We start from the raw sequence: 21,609 nt of genomic DNA on the forward strand, positions 1-21,609 counted from the left end.
TTTGATTGCGGTGCAAAACTTTATTCAACGTACGATAATATTTCAGTATTAATAATTCACAAGTGCAAGCATTTTCGATTCGATTGGACTACAGATAGATCATGGATCTTGTGATGGAATCAGCCCAGGAGAACATCTCACTTGAGATGAATGAAATGCCAAGTGTCGACTGCAATTACAAAGGACGTAAATTGGTATAAAAAGGGTTTATTTCAGGATAACATTCAGTATAAAGTATATGTACAACGATTAACGAACGCAAGCAAGCCAATTACATAAATTGGGTTTCAGCAGTATTTACAGCATGGAGTAATCTCAATTTAGCTTGCTAACTGGACAATTAAAGTAGCTATTAGTAAGCGTGCAGGTTGTGTTTGTGTAACCAATTTGTTTGCAAGTTACTGGTGGTTAAAGCGTGTGTTGGAGTAGTGTGTTTTTGGTTGGGATCGGGTGAAGCAGCTATAAGTTCGATCTAATATAGTGAACCTTACCTGTATCAGACACCTCCTCGACCTGGCCGCCATCGGGGGCCTCGGCCAGTATCTTCTCGGCCTCCTCCTTGGGAATGACGTGCTCCGAGTTGCGGTTGGTGATGTTGGTGCTGCGAAACGGACGTACTTAGGATTAATTGTAAATGTATAAAATGGCATTTAACCCACGTGGAGATGGACCCGGATGCGGGGCTCTGGTGCACCAAGTTCTGCCAGAACTTGTGGGTCTCGGCAATGATGGTGTTGGCAAAGTCCGCATTCTTGGCATCGCCGTTGAAAGCAAACTGATTCTCAGGCTTGCCATCGGGGATCTTGTAGATCTGCGAAATGCAAAGGGTAAGAGAGGGAATCGTCCGAAAATCGAATTCCACCCACCTTGAACCACTCAACGGTGGCACGAAGCAGACCCGGGAAGTACTGGTCCACATCGGCGATATCATTGACTTTCGAGGCCAACGGATCGTTCACATCGATGGCGATTATCTTCCAGTCGGTTTCGCCCTCGTCAATCAAGGCAATGGTGCCCAGCACCTTGACCTTCAGCACGTCGCCGCGCTTAGCCACTCGGTAGCCAATCTCGATGACATCGATGGGATCGTTGTCACCCTTGCAGCCGGTGGAGGGCTCGATGTGGTCGGGGTTTTCCCAGGTCTGGGGCAGGGCTCCGTAGTTCCAGATGTAGCCCTTGTGCGGGAAGCAGTTGGCCACGAACCGCAGCTTACCCTTCTTGATGTCCTGCTTGATGGGATTCATAGGGGTCTTCAAGCTAATCTAAGGGTCAGACATGCAATTTTTGTATTATTCAGAAGTATGAATCTTAGGGACAGGCAGACCGACCTCCATTTTCGCGTTGGTCCAACGTGGCACCTCCACCACCATGTTGTAGATAGTTTTCTCCTCGTTGGCGTACAGTGGAATGTCGTGCATCGGCGAGATGACATTGCCGCACTTGTTTTCTGTGGAGAATGGCCAGAAATTATTATGCCTGATATATGGGCGACACCTGGACACGCGATTTGATTAATAGTGACCGGGGACCTGTCGGCTAGACAAAGGTCACTAATTTGCGTGCCAGTAAACCGAAATTCAGCCACCAGTTTCGATATCTGCTATTCGGAATATGGGCTAATAAAGGAAAGAGATAAGCCCAAAGGGGCCGAAACTCTTGGTGTTTCCGCCATTTCCGACGCAAGACAAATCGGATCGGCTGATAGTGCTGATAATGCGTCGAGTTAAATAAGCAGAGTCCGGTTTGACCTGTTGCATAACCATTCCGGTACCGATCAACTAATTCTAGGTGCATTAACTGCACCGAGTTTGGGTAACTTGCAAATGCGCAAGCAAAGGGTTAAGCCGGGTCACATTCACATTTGGCCCCCAATGCGCTACTCTACTCACTGAAATACAGGCTGTAGCTCGGCGAATTCTTAGCGCCCTTCTCAACGGTTTCGTACAGAGCCATCTCGTGTGATTTCGTGCGCTTCCGTTCTATCTGAATATATCTGCAATTGCTGGCAAGGGCCGCTGGTGACGTTGGAATCGAGCCGGACAAGCGACCAACCGCACGTGAAGCGTAAAATGAACTCCTTGTAATTTTCGCCAACATTTTCTTCAGCCCTGAGTTGAGTCTATCGATAGGGCGATAGGACCCGATTTTACAGTTAACAGTGCTGCTCAGAAAATGTATAGCTCGATTCCATTTCATCCATTCCAATGGAGAATGAACTTCATTTTTTCATACAATTAGAACTATTATTATAAATATTATTATATGAAAACTATAACATTATAATTATTATTATTAAATATAAAATACAATATTGTAATTATAATTATTATACAAATCTATTTACAGTATAAATAAGACAACTATCAAAACCTTAAAGATTATTTAGTTTTTGTCAAATCGTAAAAACTTAAACAAAATATGCTTTGAATATGTTCATACCTGCAGAAGAAGCACTTAGAAATATTTTAAAAGTTTCATATAAGTGATTGAATTTTTTATAAATTCGAAGTCAATAGGTTTTACTTGTACTGGTTACTGATCGTTGCGAAATTGTCCGAATTCTGGTCATGTTAACTTAACATTAACAAAGCTTCCAACTGGGAACTATCGGTGCTATCGGGGATCCGAGCAGTGTCATCGATAACATTGGCAATCGAGTTTTCTAAATTCTGAGTTTTCTTTTCGTCTGTCGTGTGTGCGTGTTGCCTTGCTTTCGAGTTGGCGTTGCAAAAATTCCCCTTTATTTTGCTGACGAGATATTCCAAAAGAGTAAACAAACCGGGGGATCCAAGAAACCCCAGCTTTTATCCGAAAGCAGTCGTTACACGTACATTTTCAAGTGCCCGTGGCAACAAGTAAATTCCCCCCCTCCATTCACTGCAAAATCTCTAGTGAAATGCAGAACGGAAAACCGAGATCTTCGGCCAGGCCGTCGTTCCACCGCCGTCCCAAAGACGGAGTGGCCAACACCACCACTGATAACGCTGCTGTCAAGCCGGAGGCCTTGGAGAGCTATACGGGCAACGACGACAACGCCTGCGTGGTGTGCTTCAAAAACGTGGAAATTTTCTCCATCGGCGACTGTGATCATCCCGTGTGCTACGAGTGCTCCACTCGGATGAGGGTTCTCTGCCAGCAGAACGAGTGCCCCATCTGCCGCCACGTCCTGTCCAAGGTAAGTCCTGCGCTTGTCTAGAGAACCGAATCTCTATCTAATTCTAAAACACTTGCAGGTTTTGTTCACACTGGACAAGCTGCCCTATCGCGAACTGGAGGCAAATAACCGCTCTGATTTATACAGCAAGAAGTACCGCATCGGCTTCTGCACCGCAGAGATAAGACAGCAATTCTTCAAATTGCTCGACCATCCCTGCCCGAAGTGAGTATTCTGCCCGCACTTGAGTTGCACCATTGAGGCTCACCCTTCTACGCTAAATTGCAGATGCGATGCACCTCCATACCGCACGTTCGAGGGCCTTCGCAACCATGTTCGCAGCGAGCATAAACTTCTGTACTGTGACCTATGCGTCGAGACCCTCAATATCTTCACCTTCGAACGGAGGTGCTACACTCAGGCGGAGCTGCAGCTACACAACACCAAGGGCGATCCGGACAATCGGTCGCATCGCGGTCATCCGTTGTGCGAATACTGCAATAAACGCTATGTGGACCGTGATGAGTTGTTCCGTCATTTGCGCCGCGAGCACTACTTCTGCCACTTTTGCGACGCCGATGGTTGCAATGAGTTCTACAATGACTATGCGGATCTGGCGGAACATTTCCGGGCGGAGCACTTTCTCTGCGAGGAGGGTAAGTGCGCCACCGAGCAGTTTGTCGGCGCATTCCGCAACGAAATCGAGTACAAGGCGCACGTGGCCAACGTGCACGGCAAGTCGCTCAACAAGCAGCAGGCCAAGCAGACGCGCACCTTGCAGGTGGAGATCACTTTGGGGCCTCGTGGCCGTAGTGGGCAGACGGAGCAGGGCATAACCAGCGTGAGAACCAGGTGAGTGAGCGGCCATCCAATTTGAAGAAGGCACTCTTAGAATGGTAAACCTTACAGGAATGACGAGCACAACGACTACCAGAACGATTTGCCTTCGATCACCCAGCGCCATGTGAGCATTGATGCTGGCAACGAGGAACAGTTTCCCACATTGAGAGGCGCTTCCACAGCTCCCAGCGTATCCTTGGTGAGACCGCCACCGCCCTCGATGCGCAATCTTAGTGGAACTTCTGGTCTTGCTCGGACCAAAGAAAACTTCCCGGCTCTGGGAGGAGGAAATGGAGGTGGTGTTACTGGGCCCACTAGCAGCAGCATTGCCGCCCGGGCTGCTCAATCGCAGCACCCCGTGGCAGCTGTCTTTAAGAAACCCACAAGCGCGGCAGGTTCTGGCAGTCGAAGTGGGCCTCCCGGTAACGGAATGCTCCTGCATGTGTCAAATCGATCAGCAGCCGTGCCCAAAAAGGCAGCCACGCCGCAGGTAGACTTTCCTGCATTACCGGGTAAGGGGAACAAGAAGAATCTGCGCAACCTGGAGGAGGATATGCTGCCTAGCGGATCGCCAGTGCCGATGGCGAACATCTCCGCTAAGCATCGGTCTCTAGCCGATGACTACGTGTCAGTGGCTAGCCCGAGCACCTTTCAAAAGCTTCAAATGGTACAAAAGGAGGAGGACGAGGCCAAAGCGCGCCAGGAGGCTTTGAAGAAGAGTGCTCCCAAACTCACTGCGGCGGAATTCCCTAGCCTCGGACCGAGTGCCAGCGCCAGCTCAAGCAGGACGACTGCTCCAAAGCCCAGCAGTGGATCTCCTTCATTGAACTGGTCGAAACCAGCTAATGAGAAGAAGCAGCGTGAGCTGGAGAATCGCAAGGCCAAAGTGGCGCCGGCCCCGGTTCTGCCGAGTCCAACATCGAAACCTGCTCCCAAGGCAAGCAACAACAATGTTCAAGAGCAGCAGGCAAATAAAAAGGATAAAAAGCAGAAGGATAAAAAGAGCAACCAGGAGAATCAGCCTAAGACGGCCAAACCGAAGGAGAGAAATAATAACAACGAACAAAAAACCAATGGGGCTCCGTCTACGCCAATACGTGCTCCTCCCGGCTTAAAACCTGGCGGACCGCTAAAGCCACCACCAGGATTCGTGTCCAACGTGACTGTTAACTCGGTGGCCAAGCTGCCCAACAATCTCACGTTCACCAATTCGCTGGGCGAGTCGTATGACATTGTACCCAGCCCCTATACGTACACCGATCCACCAGATACCGAGGTCAGGAATCAGGTAAGCTAACGTCGTTTGCCAATTAGTTAGAAAACATTAACTTAAAAAGCATTTGTCTTGCGTCCAGAAATTGGTTGATGAGGTTATGTCCCTGCTCAAGACCCCAGAGGCGTTGAACGAATTCCGCTTGCTTTCGTCTAAGTTCCGCGACGGATCCTGTTCTGGCCAAGCCTATTACGAGCACTGCCAGTGCGCCATGTTGAGCTCATTTTACAACCTGTTCCCGGAGCTGCTGGCCATGCTGCCGGACATAAGTAAGCAACAGGTAAGACCCGTTTGCAAAACCACATAATAGTAAATAAAGAGTAACTCCATTATTTGCGCCATTTCCAGGAACTTTACCTAGTGCACAAACAACACCTGAACAGCTTGCCGCCCGCCGAGCGCAAATCCGTGCCCGCGCTTGAAGTTTGCAAGGTGTGCAAACAGATCCTCATCACCGCCGACTTAAAGAGCCACCAGCAGGCGCATGAGCTGACCAAAAACTTCCCCGTACTCGGAAGCTCAGCCTCTAACACGCACCGCAATTGAGGTGGTCGGATTGTAGGACAACAAAAGCTTTATCCCTGTATATTTTCTATGTACATATATACCGTGTCAACCATCTAGGAACCATGTCCCCAGATCATGTTGTGAGTGGAAACCCGAAAAAGAACTAGCCGAACCCATCAGTCCATGTAGCGCGACCCACGAAGCCATCTGTTCAATGTGACTTAGTCCGGACAGAAGCTTATCTTGGATGCGTTTCTAATATTTACGAGTGAGCTTGTGTCTAGCAAATGCCCGCAACCTAATAAAGTTCAAATCAATCACAATTATTAGTCGTAATCACCTGGTATGTTTGCCTAACCTGTCGCCCTATCTAATGTCCACATATGGTGGTCGCAAATTGGTTATCACCAAATGGAAATTGGTTGTAGTTGTTGGGTCGTATGGAGCAGATTTATTATCGGACATATGGAGCTCTTCTGCTCTTATCTACGTGGTTTGCTAGCTGGGGAGCGATGCTTGGTAGTTGAGTTTTCTGATTTGAGGAAAAGTAGAGCTTTTGTCGAATATGAAATTCGAGAAAAGCTCATTCTCCATTTTTCTACATAGAATTATTATGAAGGTAGAAATCTATAAAGGCGCGCAGACTCGCGTTAGTACATTTTTAAATAAATCAAATTTAACTAACACTGTTTTGTATTAAGTTTTTATTACGTAACACATAAATGTCTGAATCCATATTAATTACTGGTTATAATGTTACTATAATTATTTATATGAAAATGCATTACTGAAGATTATTTTTTTTGGATAGACCTACGGTCACACTAAAGTCGCAAACAACAATAACAATGGACCGGCGAGAGGATGCTCTGCTACAGGTAATGTTATTAATTACCATATATGAATGGAGAAACTGGGGTAATTACTTTATGGAACCCTGTACGACAGGCCCTCCAAACGAACGCCAGCGAGACAGAGCGCTGGGAAGCCTTCAAGCGCGATAATGAGAGCACCATCCGGAACTTGGACAAGTTCGCAAAGAATCTCAGCGTGGAGGTTATGGTGCCCATTGGACGGAAGGCGCTGATGCCCGGCGAGCTGATCCACACCAACGAGCTTCTGGTGGGTCATTACGAGGGCTACTTCTCCGCCTGCTCCTCCCACAAGGCCAAGGAGATCTGCCAGTACCGCCTGAAGCTGGCCGAGGAGCAGCTGAAGAAGCTGGCCGTGGAGAACGATCTGTGGCAGTAAGTGTATCAGTAAATAGAAGTAGGGAAGAGTAATGTTTACGCTCCTCCAACAGGAAAAAACTCCACACTCCATTTGCGGAGGGGGCGGTTCCCAGTGGCGACCAAGTAGAAATTGTGGAGGATTTCAACGAGGAGTCTCACAACAAGTGGTTGGCGGAGCACAGAAAGCGAATGCGACAGCAAAAGCAGAAGGAGCGCCTCGAACGGGAGGCGGAACCTGTGAAGAAAGATAATGAAGTGCTGCGGAAGCTAGAAGAGCGAGAAATGATGGAGGAACTTGGTCTAGATCCAGATAATATCGACGAGGATCAGCTGCACGATATGCTGAATCAAGAACCTCTGAAATCCACCAACGAAAGTAGTCCTAAATCCTTAACCCAGGAAGAGGAGGATGAGCTGTGGAAGAAGCTGGAAGCCGAGGAGCAGAACGAAGCCGATGAGCTCAGCTCAGAAGCAGAAGAAAGCCTTAAAACAACGGATAACCTAGTGCGCCAGCTCATGTCCGGAGAAACAGAAACTCCATCTTCCAAAAAACGCACTGCAGGAACCAATAGAAACGTGGAAATACAGGATCCCATATCGGAAGATGATGGTGATGATGATGATGAGGGTGACCAGGAGGAAGAGGTGCGAACCATACGGGAGCAGATGTCGCTGCTACCCAACGAAGATCGTGAGCCGTTCCTCAGAGCTCAACTGCATGTACTTAAAGCAAAAATGAGGAAGATACAAAAGGTCAACTTTATAAGCGATGAGCTGATTCACTTGATGAATGTGGTGGTCATGCTAGAGGACGACCTACAGGACTTGGTATTTGAGCAGGAACTGGAGGCCAGCGAGGAAGAGGAGGAGGTTGTCGAAAACAATCATCTTCCAGATGAGCCAAGCAAAGAGCTTTCGACTGTATCTGAATCCAGCACAAATAAACGTCGCATTTCGTTTGCCCTCGACGACGAAAAACTTGAATTCAGAAGGGAGGAGACCGTTGCCGAAATGTTGCCCAATGCGAAAAAGAACTCGAGGGATATCATCAAGCTAAATGCACCTCTTAAACCGGCAGGAGATCCACAACCCGCATCCATTAAAACAAAACGTCAAACAACCCAGGATATCTTGCAAAAAGTAGAACGAAACATTGAGTTTGTCAAGGAAAACCAGAGTGTCCAGGACTTCGATTTACTCAATCGAATTATGGAAGAGTCTACGGGACTCATAAACACTTTACACATAAGTTTCACACATTCCGGTGCCATACCTTCGCCCAGTAGTGATCAAAGCGATGGCATACCTGGAAAGCCCTCTGATTTCTATGTGAGGTATGAGAAGGACCGGGCGCGGCCTAATGATTCGTTTCCTATCTATGTGAACGGCTTTGAAGGCGAGGAGCACGTTAAAGTTCCCATAATGAGCGAAGCTGCACGTGGATCAGCCTATGAAGATCCCAGAAGTCAGGTAAGATCATGTTAGTTCGATCAGATCATAAGCTAACGTCCTGGCCTTGCAGTTCTCCAAGCCCAATTCTTCGGAAATATGTTTCACACATTCCGGCTCCATAACTCCGACCAGTAATGATCAAAGTGATGATATACCTGGAAATCCATTTGATTTCTATGAGAAGTATGAGAAGGACCGAGCGAAGTTCTCCAAGTCCAATTCCTCGGAGGGCGACGCTACTGACCCTGAATCAGCGACCAAATCGATCCTACGAAACAAATCTGCTGTGGACCTGGAGCCGCATAATGTCAACCAGCAGCCCAAGAAGGGCAGGAAGGTCCGGAATCAAAAGAAGAAGGAGCGCACCCTAGACGATGACCTGCGCGACATGAGCGCCTACCAAAAGGTCATGCATGATCTTGTGGAGAAGGAGCCGACTGCACCGGAGCCTCTGCCACCGGGCAAGTTCATCGACTCGCATGCGCCAAAGAAGCGGGTTAGCCGCTTCAAGGAGCAGCGAGCCCTTAACAAAACGTAGCGAAGAGTAAAACTTCAGCTGGATATTACTAGTATATTTGTTCAAGTTTAATGTGAATTTGTATTACAAACACAACGCAAACAATAAACAACTACTGGTGTGGTGTACATTCGTTTTAAAATTAAACACTAGGTACTAGTCCGCTGAAACGGAATTTATTTTTAAAACATTTACATTTACAGTAGGCTTCAATTTACATTAGATCAGAATGAGAGTTTTTGATTCAAGAATGTACGCGATTGAAGGACCTGGCCGCCCGCACGTGTGCGCTATCTTACAGGCTATTCTAAAGTACATATTAACAGCTAATACATACAGTACGAACCCTAAGCATAAGTGTAGTTGGACGCTCTACTCAAGGACACAGCCCATTCCATTGTGTTCAATCATGGTCTACCGAGAATCAAATATGTCTTGAGTGTCTGGCCAGCAGGATGCAGGGATGCCTCCAACGCGGGGTCTCATGGCCCTGTCTGGTGTTCACAGATGCTACAGAATTTCTACATGTCAAAGTCCTCCAGGCCGAGGAACTCCCTTTCTAGAGCGGCGCCCATCATGTTCCATTCGCCGTCGTCCTCGTCCTCCGGTTCCTTCTCGCTGTTGGACTCGGATCCAAGCTCCAGGTCGGAAGGCAGGTCTTCCCCTGGAACATTGATGCAAATATTAAAAGGTTAACACAAGTTTTGTGCGGACGGGCTACCTCGCCTAAACTTGGCGCTGGGCATCTCATCGTCATCGTCCTCCTTCTCGTTATTGTCATCGGCCTCCTCGTTCGAGCTAATGTCCACCTCCACGAGGTTTGGCGCTCCAATCATTATATCATCGCTTCGCGTGAAAAAGTCGTGAGCTCTGTTGGAATTATCATCTTCGCGCTTTCTCTTCAACAGCTTCTTGTCCATTGGTGGATTTTCTTGAGTTATTAAAGACGTATTCGATTAAACGTGGATACAGACACATGGATTAATAAGTAAAATACCTACCAAAATTTACAGGACCCTCGTCGCTGGACGAGTCTGACTCGAAGAATGTTTCGTAGTCCTTATTCATAGACTCGATATCTGCGTTGGTGAAGACCAGCAGCGGATTCAGCGTTTCGCGGAAGTTGCCGCTCTGCTCCTCCTGCTGCTTGCTGCTCGAGGGTGAGATCTCCGAACGCTCGCTGTAGTTAACCACGTGCTCGGGACTATGGCAATGGGCGGGTGGCTGGCGACCCTTGTTGCGTACCTTGCGGTCCAGTGGAAAGAGCTTCTCCTCCACGTGCTCCCAGCGCTCGGCGCAGGTCCACAACCAATTCGCATTGACCACTTTAATGGCAGGCTCTTTTTTGGCGGCGTTAACCTTGTAGGTGCCTGCGTTGACCGCCACTAGATGCGTTATCTCCTTGTCAATATTGGGCTTCACTTCGGCGCCCAGGCTCTTGGCTATGAAATACGCCCGCGACTGCTCGAGCTTCATCTGCGTGGGCACCAGGCCGGAGAACACCAGGTTCTTGCCGCGCAGCACTTCGCTCCGAATCTTCGGAACGATAACCTTTAGATCGGGTATTTCCGTGGTTTCGTCGTAAATAGAGTAGAATCGCTTGTGAATGTTACGAAGTATGACCTCTAGATACAGCAGGTAATCGTCGGGGTCTTCAATCTCTATCTGCTTTTGCCCCTCGAGCGGTGCTCGTAAGCTGGGCGTCTTAGACGTGGTGGCCACATCAGCGTCAGCAGACGGGCGCTTCTCATCCGGCGAAGTGGTGGATGAGGCTACAACCTCATTCTTTTCTGCCGGTGTGGGGGGCACCTCGGCTTTTGTGCTCTCCTTGGAATTATCATCAATAACTACTACGTCTTCGCCATCGCTGGCTGCTTTTTCAGCATCTGGTGAGCCAGATGAGCTGTCGTCTATGACCACAATATCCTCAGCATTAGTCTTGCCATTCAATTTGTCTCTCGGCTCTTTGGGTGCTTCTGTAGCGCTTGAGGCGTTGGAAACCTCTGGATCCTTGGCATCGCCCTCTATTTCGAACACGTCTACTGACTCCTCGTTTACATCGTCATCTTTGCTTGTGCTTGTGACGGTATTATCACCCTTATCGGTGTCTTCTGGTTTGACTTCGCTGCTGGATTCCGTCTTATCTTTGTCCCCATGCTTCTCGGTAATCTCTGCAACAAATGGAAATATCGTTAGAAACATTCAAGTCAGCTTGCTGGAACACCCAACCCACCTTTAAAGTCAACGCCTTCGCCATCCAGTTCATGCTTAGACAAACCCGGCGGGGCATTGATGTCACCAGTGTGTTGAAAGAAGTGGTAGGGCTTAACCTGAATCAAATTTGAAGCCATGTTCCACACATCCTCGCGATCGTCAATGATGCACACCATGGAATCGCCATTCGGAAACAGAGCCCTGTAATATACAATTTGTAGATTATTGTTTAACACGTTTAACAAGTGAAAATCCAAACAGCTTTCAGGTATAGAAACGCACTTTAAATTGTCCGTCTTGCTGGTGGCGTTGAAACACTCGTCTCTGGACAGAATCCTGTGCGAGAAGAACTTGCCCTCCGGGTCCAGCAGCTGGGCAATCATGTGCGCGTAGTTACGCGCACCAAAAGTGCAAATGTGCAGTTCGTACAGCTGGGACATGCGCTCCAGAAACTCGGCGGTGCCGGGGCGCAGGCGCGTGTGGTACCACGGGGAATGTGGGCCGTACAGCTGGAAGTGGTAGATGCCCTTGATGTTGTCCGGCACAGTGTCGTTGGTGGTGTGGATCACCGTCTGATCGAGATCGACAAGCAGGACCAGCTTCCTATCCGCCAGCAGGCGGCGGGTGTCGTCGTGCCCGAGCTTCTGGGCCAGCTTCTGGGTGACCTTAAGATCGGGCATGGTGTGCACCATTGGCACCGAGGCCTCGGAGGTCTGTCCCTGCGGGTTAAATGTTTAATTATTCTATATGCCCCTTGAGGTGGGTGGCAATGTGCACTCACATTCTCGTTCTGACGCAAGTCGGCTCCGCAGTCCGCGCACATGTCCTTGATGACCGTGGTGTGTATGCACTCGGACAGCTCCAGAATGGCATCCCTAAAGAACAGGCTCGGTTAGTGTGTATACGGCTGCATAATTGCATTCCCCCACGCCCAATCGCCGCCCGATTGCAACCCCCAAACTCACCCCTTCGTAAGAAGCTCCCCTTCCTTGCGAAGGCGCTTCTTCACCACTCCGGCGCGCTGGGACTTGTACCTCTGGATGGCACAGTCCCCGCCCGGCTTTCCCGCGTCCTTCGCGTCCTTCGCGTCCACGCCCACGGGCTGGTAAAGAAACAAGATTTGGGCCGCCGACACGAATTGTCCCTCGCGAACCCGCCATTTATTGATTACCGCTCTCGCCTCGTTCTCTCCCAGCGCAGCTCTCAAAACAATGATGCCGCCACCGCTGGTGTTGTTGTTGCTGTTGCCGCTGGCGCTGTTCTTGGCTCCGCTTCCTCCGCCGCCATCGTCGCCTTCGGCAGCTCCAGATGCGGCCACGCCCCCTGGCGCGCGGCTGGGCGTCGCGCCCTCCTCGTCCGGTATGTTCTGCATCGCAAGGCTTACGTTTTTATATACAAACGATTTGTTTAAATCCCAGTGCCTTGTTGTGTTTGCAATTTGTGTGAATATTGCGCGGAATTCGCATAAGAGCGCGGACAACTTTTGTAACTGCTCTCAAACAGCTGACTGAGCGCGAAAGGCGGAAAGTACTGATGGGGGTTTCACTTCGATTTGGTTAGTTAATGTGCGTAATTAACCATTAATTGGTAATTCAATTTATTTTACTCGTTTCTTTTAGTTTTGAGTTAAAATACAGGATATTCGTCCAAAGATATCGCAGAATCATTTGAATCAGCTGCTTTTGACCGTTAACCAACACTGTTTAATCGGCGGCAAACTAGTTCAGTCGTATTTTGTTTATTAACTTCCAAAATGAGTGATAAAACCAAGGAAGACCTGAAGCGCAGTGCCCCGGAGGAGGAGAATGAGCCCCAGGAGGAATCTGTGTCATCCGAAAAAGAGGCGGAAGGCGAGGAAGACGCCTGGATTGGACCCATGCCTTCAGAGCAGAGCGCTCCCGCGCCCGCCAAGAAAAAGAAGGGTTATTATTAAGAATTAGATTTCATTTAACTATAACTAATCAATAAATAGTCCTGCCCTATGAACACATCTACCTGGAAAACCTGCCCAATGCTGAGAGCTACGAGAGGAGCTACATGCACCGCGATGTGATCACTCATTTGGTGTGCACGAAGACGGATTTCGTAGTGACCGCCAGTCTGGATGGACACATCAAATTCTGGAAGAAGGGCGAGCTGGGCATCGAGTTCGTCAAGCACTTTCGCAGCCACCTAGGTGGGTTCTTGATCCACATAACGTGTATTTCTTCGTTTAACCAAGTGTTTGTTGCAGTACCCATCAAATCACTGACCACCAACGACAGCGGCACGCTGCTCTGCTCGGCGGCCACGGATCAGACAGCCAAGGTCTTCGATGTTGTCAACTTCGACATGATCAACATCATTCGATTGGGCTACACACCGCAGTGCAGTGAGTGGATAAATGGGCCGGGAGATGCCGTACAAGCACTGGCCATGTAAGTACCTTATCAATATCTGGAGATTAATGATTCTGATTGCTCCTCCTCCAGCTCGGATTCAGAGAGTAGCCGCATACACATCTACGACGGGCAAGGAGGCGGAGAAGCCCTTCACACCTTGGAGAAACTTCACTCGGCGCCCGTGGTGGCGATGTGCTTGAATGTGGCCATGGAGACCGTCATTTCTGTCGATCGCAATGGCATTCTCGAATACTGGCAAAACTCGAAGTACGACTACAAGTTTCCACAGCGTCTGGTGAATTTTGACTCCAAGCTAGACACAAGTATAGATCGATGATTAAGCTGAGTGAACCTAGACTCATCTAAATATTAACCTTTTAGGCCTCTTTGAGTTTGCCAAACAGAAGACCCAAGTCACGGGTTTAGCCGCCACGCCGGATGGAAAGCGTTTTGCCGCCATTTCCACAGATCGTAAGGTCCGCGTCTTTCAGTTCAACACGGGCAAGTTGATCCGGGTATTCGATGAAGCTCTATCTACATACACCCAAATGCAGCAGACGAAGCACGCCCTGCCCAACATGGAGTTTGGCAGAAGGTAAACTAGAATAAAATAGTTATTATTTATTGGTTTAAAGATATGAATTCCAGAATGGCGGCTGAGCGGGATCTGGAGAAGACTGCCCAGAATGCAACCCTTAATATTTTGTTCGACAGCACTGGCAACTTCTTGCTCTACCCAACGATGTTGGGCATCAAGGTGATCAATGTGGTAACGAATCGCTGCGTCACAATTCTAGGAAAAACCGACAACATACGGCCCCTCCAGGTGGCCTTGTTTCAAGGAAGAATTAAGCGCCAAAAAGCTGCTATAACAATGGAGCAAGAGGCCAGTGAAAACCCAGCACTCCAGAATATCCTTAACGATCCAACAGCCTTTTGCACTGCTTACAAGTTAGTTCATACCGTTTTGAATTATATCTATGCTGTATTATAATGTCCATTCTACTACTCTTATTAGAAAAAGTCGCTTCTATTTGTACAGCCGAAGACTGCCCTCGGATCTGCAGGATGTCGACCGCGATATTTTCAACGAGAAGCCCTCGAAGGAGGACATTATCGCCGTGCCGGAAGCTTCAGGTATTTTGGTTTGGCTTATCCCATTAACCTTTCTTAACTAACCCAAAACATGTTTCTATTGCACGCCAACAATATTTTAAGACGAAGGTTATTCCTATCAGATATTTCAAGAACAATTCATTACAAAATGTTCCTTCTATTCTAGTCGTGCAACGCATCTACGAGAACGTGGTGCTCCACACCACGAAAGGCGATATCCACATGAGGCTGTTCTTCAAGGAGGTTCCAAAGACGGTTGAGAACTTCTGTGTTCATGCGAAAAATGGGTATTATATATACGTCAACTGTTGAGAACTGTCCCATTGCAATCACATTATTTTGTCAGGTACTACAATGGACACATATTCCATCGCGTGATCAAGGGCTTCATGGTGCAGACTGGCGATCCCACGGGAACGGGCACGGGCGGCAAATCCATTTGGGGAAGCGATTTCAAAGACGAGTTCGTGCCGAGCCTGAAACACGATCGGCCCTACACGGTCAGCATGGCTAACGCGGGTCCAAACACGAATGGAAGCCAGTTCTTTATCACAGTCCTGCCCACGGTAAGGATGAATGCAGCGGTGATTAGTTTACTTTACTGGATTGACTAAGTACCAATCTCTAATTGCAGCCCTGGCTCGACAACAAGCACACGGTGTTCGGAAGAGTTTACCGCGGCATGGAGGTGGTTCTCAACATTTGCAATTCCAAGGCGAATCCCAAGACGGACAAGCCCTACGACGACATTAAAATTATTTCGATACACTTAAGTAATTGAGCAGAGGGCTAAAATAAAACTTTCAGCGACACTGGTTTTCAAATCTTCGGAGAACCGCCAATGCGCCGCAAAGAATTTTGGTATTTTTTTTTAACTCGGTTTTTTTGGTGTTTTCCCAGCCCGGCACACTAAACAGCTGATTCGTTTCTTGCATTCGGTGTTCCTTTTGTTTCGATAGTGCAATTAATATAAATTGGGACAACTGCAAATCTAATAGTATTATTAGAACCGGAATTAGTTGTGCACCTTCTAGTATTAGAGACTTATTAACATAACCAACCTGTGCCTACCGGAAATATAGAGGTACTTCTCGCAAATTATGCGGGTTCTTGCAAGATAATACGATACCATTTGTTTATGGCTGAGTAAAAAAAAAACAAAGAACTCCAGGCTGACGAGTCATTTGTGCGTATCGGCACTGAATCTGCTCCAGATTCGAAAACTAGGTTTATTTACATTTGCATGCAAAGGTATATTGTCTTCGATATGTGAATTGTAGTATACGTACATAGTTGCCTTTATTTCCAGACATGAGCTAGGCCAAATATAACCGCTCGCCATGTCCAATATGGATCCAAGTGATGTCCGCAGTACCGCCCAGCTCATCCTGGCCAACGCTCGGCAGGGAAATAGCGCTTACAACATGCAGTATGATATGTGTGAGTATAGCAATGATTAAATGATCCCGCCCAAGCCATAACGATCTCCCACCGACTTCAGCACGGGCACATTCCATAAACCTGATTACGGAGGACTTCTTGGCCGGTTATATGCAGGATGGCAGGATGTCCGTGGTTCGAAGGTTTTTCTGCCTCTTCGTCACATTCGACTTGGTCTTCGTTTCGCTGCTGTGGCTCATTTGCATTGTGGTAGGGGATGGAGGCATTCCAATGAGATTACGATGCTATTTACCATGCATTTCTGTTCCCAGATCAATGGAGACAATATATTCACTGCCTTCCACAAACAAATCGTGGAGTACACCATCTACAAATCGCTCTTTGATGTTGTGGCAGTCGCTATCTGCCGATTTTTGGTGCTCATATTTTTCTACGCCATATTGTACATCAATCACTGGTCCATCATAGCGGTATAGTTTTGCTTTCCAATTATAGAATTCCTTTTATATCTAATTATTTCTGCAGCTCTCTACAAGTGGGTCTTGCTTGTTCCTCATCTCGAAGGTGTTTGTGTTCGATGTAAGCCTGAGAAACCAGCCACCTTAATGTACTCTTAGATAATTTCGTGTGAATCTTTCAGTGGCTGGATTCAAAGCAGCAGGTATTTGAGGTAATCCTCATAATAACCTCGTTCATACTGGCTTGGGGAGAAGCCTGGTTCCTGGACTGTAGGGTGATTCCTCAAGAGCGACATGCCCAACACTATTTCCGGAGTAAGTTACGCAGACAGATCCCCATATCATATTCATTGATTTTCGCATTTAAGCTATGACTTCAAATGATCGCACACCCATGGAACAGCCTGCCATTTTGATTGAGCAAGAACGGCCTCCGCAAAGTGTAACCGATTTTTATTCACTCATGGACACGGCTCGTCATTCCGACGAGGAGGATGAGTTGGTATGTTATTCATGAATGCGCATTTTTAAGTCTGTCCAGAATAAGAAAGTGAATCTAGTGGAAATATAAAATGAAGCACAATTGATTTTGTCACCATATCTCCAAAGAGTCTGATCCAATGACATCGGTAGTTCTGGGAGTTTTTCCCGCATTTCTAAGATTTTTTATTCGTTCACTTTACAGGATGATGAGTACACACAAATGGGATTGGATTGCCTTCGAAAGGCCTACGAGATCATCGAGTCAAGTGACTGGAAGGTGGAAAAAGTTAACCAGAAAGGCGACACCATACACAGCACTCAGCGCGACAAGATTGGAAAGATCTACAAGTTGACGGTAAGGGTAAAGCAATGATCAGGGAATATTTCTTCTTATACGTAAACTTCACAGGCCCGCATCAAGTATCCTGCAAAGGCTCTGATGGAAGATCTGTTCTATCGCATTGAAGACTGTCCCAAGTGGAATCCTGCTCTTTTGGAGTCCAAGATAGTACGCGTGAGTGGGCACACAACATGACGATTTAAAACTCCTGATTATATTGAGTGTTTCGCACAGAAAATCAACTCCTACACCGATATTACCTATCAGGTATCCGTGGGCGGAGGAGGTGGCATGGTGAAGAGCCGCGACTTCGTGAACTTGCGGTCTTGTAGGCTCTTTTACAATGGTCAAATCTGCGATGACGATGAGACGGCTCAGCTCAGCAGCGATGATGGGAACAGCAGTCTAAATCGGTCTTGCGAGGGTAGTGTTAGTACCATTTCCGATGGTGACTCAAACACCCCACTGCTGCCCAGTAGCGTGTCTAGTTGCAAGGCAACGTTTCCCACTTCATCCAAGGGAGCCGCTATGCCTTTTGACACCCTGGGCAACAGCTTGGGCGCCAAGAGCCTAGGTCCCATCGTGAACTTTGACGAGGAGCCACCGCCATTGGATCAGGACGAGTTCGAGGATGCTAAGGACAAGGTCGACGGCGAAGCGAATAACATGACGAAACCAAATGTACCCAGCGTGGGAAAAACCAAGGACAGGGTTTGGGTCACTTCGGCGGTTAGTGTGCAATATGCTGCCGTTCCACCTTCACCCAAATACACAAGGTTGGTTTCGGGACTATAAGATTGGATGAAAGTACACAATTACAGTCGGTTGACTCTTCAATTTTCAGAGGGCAGAACATTGTCAGTGGGTTTGCGTTTCGTGAAATCGTTGGAAAATCGGATAGCTGCATTGTGGAGTGGGTGCTTTGCCTAGACCTAAAAGGCTATATTCCTCGCTATGTCCTGGATGCAGTAAGTGCCGTTCAACACCTACTTGTTTCTTGTTTATTGGATAATTGTTTCGATGGTGATTTTCAGGCCCTCACCTCGTCCATGACCGACTACATTAGCAATCTGCGCAAGCATGTCAACGAACTGAGGCAGAAGGGGCGTGGTCGAGCCCCCAGGACCCACTAGGAAATCAGTAATCCGTATTTTAATTTAAATCCCATTGTATCTCAAGCGAGTGCTGTTCGCAGCAAGGTATCTAATAGAATATTTCAATAATTTGAAGCAGGAGAGCGAGTTCAGTGCTGTAAGTTTATTGAGTATTTTATGTATATGTATGGCATAAGTTCTATGTACCTATATGCACGGCTTACATTATAAATTTTATACATGACTTTTTTAACGTCCGGCATTTCCACATTCAGTCGCACGAGCAGGCACAGCATCTGCCCACCTGTCGCTGGTGTGTTAGTCGTAGGCTCGAGATCAGTTCTTGGAGGCGGAGTCGCAGGGCGTGGTCCTATTTGCTGTCGTTCTGGGGAAACCACATGGGACACGCCTCCATGGCCACCTCGCAAACGGCGCTCATTTTGGCGCTGTCGTAGTCTGGAAGGGGATATTGGTGGAGGCTTTAACGGGATACGGATTTTCGACTTACCTAGGCTGTTGCGTTTGCCGAAGATGCTGCCGTTGAACGGAGGCTTCCTGTAGGCTGCCTCACTGGAGCCCAAAAGTATGGCTGCGACCAGGATCGTGACCAGGAGCAGAGTGAGTGTGAATCGAAGAGCCATCTTGCAGTTTTCGGTGAGCGTTGTGGGCAGTGAAAGGAAGGAAGGTCTGAGCTGTGTTAGAAACCGGATGATTCTGTGACAAAACAAGGCGAATCCCTGACTTTTATACTCGCCAACCGAGCAGAAGGATGCTGCGCGCCTAATCGAGTTACCGCGAGATAATTGAAAACCAGATTGCTTGGGGAGTTTTTCGAGTGAGACCATAAAATGTAATTATATTCCACTTATGTACATAGCTGAGTTATGCTTAACCTAGGCTGGATTTCATAATGCAGGAGGGCTCACGTCTTGGCATTCCAGTCGAGCACCTTGTTGAACTCCTTCTCGCCGAATCCGATGGCTGCCGACTGCTCCAAACAGATGGTCTGGCGCTTCAGGTTGTCGATCATGTAGAGCTGCTTCTTGTACGCGTTGAGCAGGTCGCCGCGCTGGCGTTTAAGAGCCCGGATCCGGCTGTCCCGCAGCTTTAGTTCCTTCCGATGCGCCTCCAACTGGTCGCGCTGCTCCTCGCGCAGCAGCTTGAGTTCCTGGCGGGCAGCGTCTGCATCCTCCTGGACGCGGGACAGTCGGTTCTCCAGGTTTATGTTCGTCTGCCTGGAAACCTTGGCATCCCGCTTCAGCACCTCCAGCTCCCGCTGCTGGGTGATGAACTCGAGCTGCTGCTCCTTCTGGCGCTGGTTGAAACCCTCGCACTGCCGTTCGGACCGCATCAGTTGCTCGGAGAGGTGCTTGTTGGAGTTGATCGCCTGGTCGCGCTGGTGCTCTGACTTGCGTTGCGCTTCCAAGGCGTGCTCAAGCTGCTCCTTCTGTCGGATCAACTCTCCGGCGTGTTGAGCGTGATCCTCTTCCAGAATGGCCACCTTGGCCTTGAGGAATCTAAAAGGCGAAAATTAGTCATGGTTTGTAAGAATTCATACTGTTTAGCTGATCATATTATTTTTAGTCTTTGGGGTTTCTTACTTAATAAAGTTGTCCTTGGTGACCTGCTTCTTCAGCTGGCCATTGACGACGGTTGTGCTCTCTCGCTTCTGTGTGACCTCCACTTCGACCACATCTGGTTTTCGGTTTGCCTCATCGGCGTCGTTACGCAGCAGTTCGTCCAACGAAGGACTCTCGCTAAAGTTTGGGTTCCGGTACTTGACATACGTAGCCGTCTTGCTGCTCACATCCTTCGTGAAGGTACTAAATTTGGAAAGATTGCGGGGGGTGGGCGAGGTGGGTCCGGCAGCGGGCTTGGACTTGGTCAGCAGACTCATATCGGGCATCGGCGAACGGGCTGTGGGCACCGTCTCTCTGCCTGGCGAAGCTTTCGGGGCTGCCTTCGTGCACGCCGTGGGAGCACCCTTTTTCCGGAGCAGGCTGCTCGGCCCCTTTTGTTTCTGGAAGGTGGCGAAGCGCGGCACCGCCACCGCCGTGGATTTGGATGACCCCTTTGCCGGATACATGGCGTCGGCAGCTGGACTGAGGGTCAGGAGATTCAGCTCCTGGTTTATCTTAAAGAGCTCCTTCTCGCGGGACAGAAGCTCGGCCATTACGGTGGGTCGATGCGAGGACGGTGGCTAAGTTTCTTGCAACAACGATTGTGATTTGATAAAAGACCTGGACAATCTACACACATTGAATTTTTCTCAGATTTAATTTGCTAGTAGCTCCACACGGCTATATCAAGGTTAATACTATAAATTCGGCTGGAGTTAATAAATTTTCCGGACGCCAAACAGTGACAGTTACCCCGGCTACGTAGTCCTGAATCCCCCGGCCGCCTTTTGGGAATCGGCCTGGTCCCTCCGGAACTCCATGTCCTGTTGCTGTTCAATGGGGTGGTTTTCGGTTTGTTCGATTGTCCCCCCGACGACTGTCGCTTGGACTTCCCCTTTTCGACGGATTGAGGAGTTGGAAAATTTTTTATTTAAATTTATTTATAGTCAATAAGGTGGGCAGGCCATGCTCTTAAGAGCTTGCTTAACTATTTTAACATAAATATATAATAAATAAATAATACATTTTAAATTATTTAAAAAATTTCCACTCATAAATATATGCTTATATTTTATTTGTGTAAAGTACCTATAATGCCAAATGGTGAGGGATTTACCCATCCCAGTCCTTGTAGAATTCTCTCACGTCTCAAAAGAATAATTCGTCCACTTCATCCAAGTTTTCCCCACACATGTATAACCGAAACAGAGGAACACGCATAATAATAATAAATATTGATAGAACTAAAGTATAAACAGCGACGGGCAGCTTCAAGGGAAATACGGCAGAAAGTAACAACAACTCGGGGTCTCCGAGGTGTCACAGCTACCTGTACTCGCACCTGGGATCTCGAGGTTGCAAGGGCGCTGGGTTCACAGAATGTAGAGACAAGTTCAAGATTTATGTGCCTACCGAGTAAAACAAAAGAAGAGCAGCATGTGTCCCACAGAGAAGCCTCGTCAGTCCAAGCAGTCAGCCCCACCAGTGGCCATATATGCCGTCATCAAGGTGTTCTGGTGACAGCCCA

The 21,609-nt window shown here is 48.1% G+C and overlaps 8 protein-coding genes across 15 annotated transcripts; 4 read left to right on the forward strand and 4 right to left on the reverse strand.

Moving 5' to 3' along the window:
* Window positions 1–3: 3 nt before the first annotated feature.
* Nurf-38 (Nucleosome remodeling factor - 38kD) lies at window positions 4–2,124 on the reverse strand. Of its 3 annotated transcripts, none has more exons than NM_079125.3 (6): window positions 1,890–2,124; window positions 1,329–1,447; window positions 867–1,262; window positions 660–811; window positions 492–601; window positions 4–169 (listed from the first exon to the last, which is right to left on the reverse strand). In NM_079125.3, exons 1-6 carry the CDS (start codon window positions 2,095–2,097, stop codon window positions 138–140), a joined length of 1,017 nt encoding a protein of 338 aa, NP_523849.3. In that variant the 5' UTR covers window positions 2,098–2,124; the 3' UTR covers window positions 4–137. The 3 variants fall into 3 exon arrangements, with proteins under 3 accessions (NP_523849.3, NP_001137758.1, NP_001246494.1); NM_001144286.3 differs by having other exon boundaries at window positions 1,890–2,090; NM_001259565.2 differs by lacking the exon at window positions 4–169 and having other exon boundaries at window positions 189–601; window positions 1,890–2,090.
* Window positions 2,125–2,643: 519 nt separating this feature from the next.
* Window positions 2,644–6,095, forward strand: CG11414 (uncharacterized protein). Its single transcript, NM_138088.4, has 6 exons — window positions 2,644–3,175; window positions 3,234–3,379; window positions 3,443–4,006; window positions 4,064–5,282; window positions 5,350–5,547; window positions 5,616–6,095. The coding sequence occupies exons 1-6, from the start codon at window positions 2,897–2,899 to the stop codon at window positions 5,811–5,813; spliced, it is 2,604 nt and encodes an 867-aa protein (NP_611932.2). The 5' UTR covers window positions 2,644–2,896; the 3' UTR covers window positions 5,814–6,095.
* Window positions 6,096–6,590: 495 nt separating this feature from the next.
* Window positions 6,591–9,119, forward strand: uri (unconventional prefoldin RPB5 interactor). Its single transcript, NM_138089.4, has 4 exons — window positions 6,591–6,652; window positions 6,723–7,021; window positions 7,078–8,476; window positions 8,529–9,119. Exons 1-4 carry the CDS (start codon window positions 6,623–6,625, stop codon window positions 8,994–8,996), a joined length of 2,196 nt encoding a protein of 731 aa, NP_611933.1. The 5' UTR covers window positions 6,591–6,622; the 3' UTR covers window positions 8,997–9,119.
* Fcp1 (TFIIF-interacting CTD phosphatase) lies at window positions 9,024–12,858 on the reverse strand. 2 transcript variants are annotated; one of them, NM_001299917.1, is made up of 7 exons: window positions 12,155–12,858; window positions 11,971–12,064; window positions 11,472–11,908; window positions 11,209–11,390; window positions 9,977–11,146; window positions 9,697–9,906; window positions 9,024–9,639 (listed from the first exon to the last, which is right to left on the reverse strand). In NM_001299917.1, the coding sequence occupies exons 1-7, from the start codon at window positions 12,559–12,561 to the stop codon at window positions 9,497–9,499; spliced, it is 2,643 nt and encodes an 880-aa protein (NP_001286846.1). In that variant the 5' UTR covers window positions 12,562–12,858; the 3' UTR covers window positions 9,024–9,496. The 2 variants fall into 2 exon arrangements, with proteins under 2 accessions (NP_001286846.1, NP_611934.1); NM_138090.2 differs by having other exon boundaries at window positions 12,155–12,697.
* Window positions 12,664–15,540, forward strand: CG3511 (uncharacterized protein). 2 transcript variants are annotated; one of them, NM_138091.3, is made up of 11 exons: window positions 12,664–12,744; window positions 12,809–13,111; window positions 13,162–13,365; window positions 13,423–13,606; window positions 13,661–13,893; window positions 13,952–14,165; window positions 14,219–14,521; window positions 14,589–14,707; window positions 14,853–14,973; window positions 15,033–15,252; window positions 15,321–15,540. In NM_138091.3, the coding sequence occupies exons 2-11, from the start codon at window positions 12,943–12,945 to the stop codon at window positions 15,465–15,467; spliced, it is 1,914 nt and encodes a 637-aa protein (NP_611935.1). In that variant the 5' UTR covers window positions 12,664–12,744; window positions 12,809–12,942; the 3' UTR covers window positions 15,468–15,540. The 2 variants fall into 2 exon arrangements, with proteins under 2 accessions (NP_611935.1, NP_001286847.1); NM_001299918.1 differs by lacking the exon at window positions 12,664–12,744 and having other exon boundaries at window positions 12,886–13,111.
* Window positions 15,541–15,595: 55 nt separating this feature from the next.
* Start1 lies at window positions 15,596–18,713 on the forward strand. Of its 4 annotated transcripts, none has more exons than NM_206217.3 (12): window positions 15,596–15,937; window positions 15,996–16,126; window positions 16,188–16,336; window positions 16,399–16,557; window positions 16,613–16,666; window positions 16,728–16,860; window positions 16,914–17,047; window positions 17,231–17,383; window positions 17,438–17,542; window positions 17,603–18,144; window positions 18,190–18,336; window positions 18,403–18,713. In NM_206217.3, the coding sequence occupies exons 2-11, from the start codon at window positions 16,027–16,029 to the stop codon at window positions 18,296–18,298; spliced, it is 1,638 nt and encodes a 545-aa protein (NP_995939.1). In that variant the 5' UTR covers window positions 15,596–15,937; window positions 15,996–16,026; the 3' UTR covers window positions 18,299–18,336; window positions 18,403–18,713. The 4 variants fall into 4 exon arrangements, with proteins under 4 accessions (NP_995939.1, NP_001246495.1, NP_611936.2 ...); NM_001259566.2 differs by having other exon boundaries at window positions 18,213–18,336; NM_138092.3 differs by having other exon boundaries at window positions 15,596–15,770; window positions 18,213–18,336.
* On the reverse strand, window positions 18,603–19,180 carry SIFa (SIFamide). The gene is made up of 2 exons (NM_001259567.2): window positions 18,971–19,180; window positions 18,603–18,918 (listed from the first exon to the last, which is right to left on the reverse strand). The coding sequence occupies exons 1-2, from the start codon at window positions 19,101–19,103 to the stop codon at window positions 18,833–18,835; spliced, it is 219 nt and encodes a 72-aa protein (NP_001246496.1). The 5' UTR covers window positions 19,104–19,180; the 3' UTR covers window positions 18,603–18,832.
* A 103-nt stretch (window positions 19,181–19,283) lies between these two features.
* Window positions 19,284–20,864, reverse strand: CG4681 (uncharacterized protein). Its single transcript, NM_138093.4, has 2 exons — window positions 20,064–20,864; window positions 19,284–19,979 (listed from the first exon to the last, which is right to left on the reverse strand). Exons 1-2 carry the CDS (start codon window positions 20,633–20,635, stop codon window positions 19,385–19,387), a joined length of 1,167 nt encoding a protein of 388 aa, NP_611937.2. The 5' UTR covers window positions 20,636–20,864; the 3' UTR covers window positions 19,284–19,384.
* Window positions 20,865–21,609: the final 745 nt, after the last annotated feature.

The sequence above is a fragment of the Drosophila melanogaster genome, chromosome 2R (genome assembly GCF_000001215.4).
Source record: "Drosophila melanogaster chromosome 2R".
Taxonomy (NCBI): Eukaryota; Metazoa; Arthropoda; class Insecta; order Diptera; family Drosophilidae; genus Drosophila; species Drosophila melanogaster.

Coding starts and splice junctions, on each gene's coding strand:
- Nurf-38 (NM_079125.3), bottom strand. CDS start 2,097: ATGTTGGCGAAAATTACAAGGAGTTCATTTTACGCTTCACGTGCGGTT. Junction 1,263..1,328: donor GGACCAACGCGAAAATGGAG/GTCGGTCTGCCT, acceptor TCTGACCCTTAG/ATTAGCTTGAAGACCCCTAT. Junction 602..659: donor GCATCCGGGTCCATCTCCAC/GTGGGTTAAATG, acceptor TCCGTTTCGCAG/CACCAACATCACCAACCGCA.
- CG11414 (NM_138088.4), top strand. CDS start 2,897: ATGCAGAACGGAAAACCGAGATCTTCGGCCAGGCCGTCGTTCCACCGC. Junction 3,176..3,233: donor GCCGCCACGTCCTGTCCAAG/GTAAGTCCTGCG, acceptor AAACACTTGCAG/GTTTTGTTCACACTGGACAA. Junction 5,548..5,615: donor CGGACATAAGTAAGCAACAG/GTAAGACCCGTT, acceptor CGCCATTTCCAG/GAACTTTACCTAGTGCACAA.
- uri (NM_138089.4), top strand. CDS start 6,623: ATGGACCGGCGAGAGGATGCTCTGCTACAG. Junction 6,653..6,722: donor GAGAGGATGCTCTGCTACAG/GTAATGTTATTA, acceptor CCTGTACGACAG/GCCCTCCAAACGAACGCCAG. Junction 7,022..7,077: donor GTGGAGAACGATCTGTGGCA/GTAAGTGTATCA, acceptor CTCCTCCAACAG/GAAAAAACTCCACACTCCAT.
- Fcp1 (NM_001299917.1), bottom strand. CDS start 12,561: ATGCAGAACATACCGGACGAGGAGGGCGCGACGCCCAGCCGCGCGCCA. Junction 12,065..12,154: donor GGGGAGCTTCTTACGAAGGG/GTGAGTTTGGGG, acceptor CCTGTTCTTTAG/GGATGCCATTCTGGAGCTGT. Junction 9,640..9,696: donor CAGCGCCAAGTTTAGGCGAG/GTAGCCCGTCCG, acceptor TCAATGTTCCAG/GGGAAGACCTGCCTTCCGAC.
- CG3511 (NM_138091.3), top strand. CDS start 12,943: ATGAGTGATAAAACCAAGGAAGACCTGAAGCGCAGTGCCCCGGAGGAG. Junction 13,366..13,422: donor GCACTTTCGCAGCCACCTAG/GTGGGTTCTTGA, acceptor TGTTTGTTGCAG/TACCCATCAAATCACTGACC. Junction 14,974..15,032: donor TGTGTTCATGCGAAAAATGG/GTATTATATATA, acceptor TTATTTTGTCAG/GTACTACAATGGACACATAT.
- Start1 (NM_001259566.2), top strand. CDS start 16,027: ATGTCCAATATGGATCCAAGTGATGTCCGCAGTACCGCCCAGCTCATC. Junction 17,543..17,602: donor TGGAGTCCAAGATAGTACGC/GTGAGTGGGCAC, acceptor TGTTTCGCACAG/AAAATCAACTCCTACACCGA. Junction 18,337..18,402: donor CTCGCTATGTCCTGGATGCA/GTAAGTGCCGTT, acceptor GGTGATTTTCAG/GCCCTCACCTCGTCCATGAC.
- SIFa (NM_001259567.2), bottom strand. CDS start 19,103: ATGGCTCTTCGATTCACACTCACTCTGCTCCTGGTCACGATCCTGGTC. Junction 18,919..18,970: donor CGGCAAACGCAACAGCCTAG/GTAAGTCGAAAA, acceptor ATCCCCTTCCAG/ACTACGACAGCGCCAAAATG.
- CG4681 (NM_138093.4), bottom strand. CDS start 20,635: ATGGCCGAGCTTCTGTCCCGCGAGAAGGAGCTCTTTAAGATAAACCAG. Junction 19,980..20,063: donor ACCAAGGACAACTTTATTAA/GTAAGAAACCCC, acceptor TTCGCCTTTTAG/ATTCCTCAAGGCCAAGGTGG.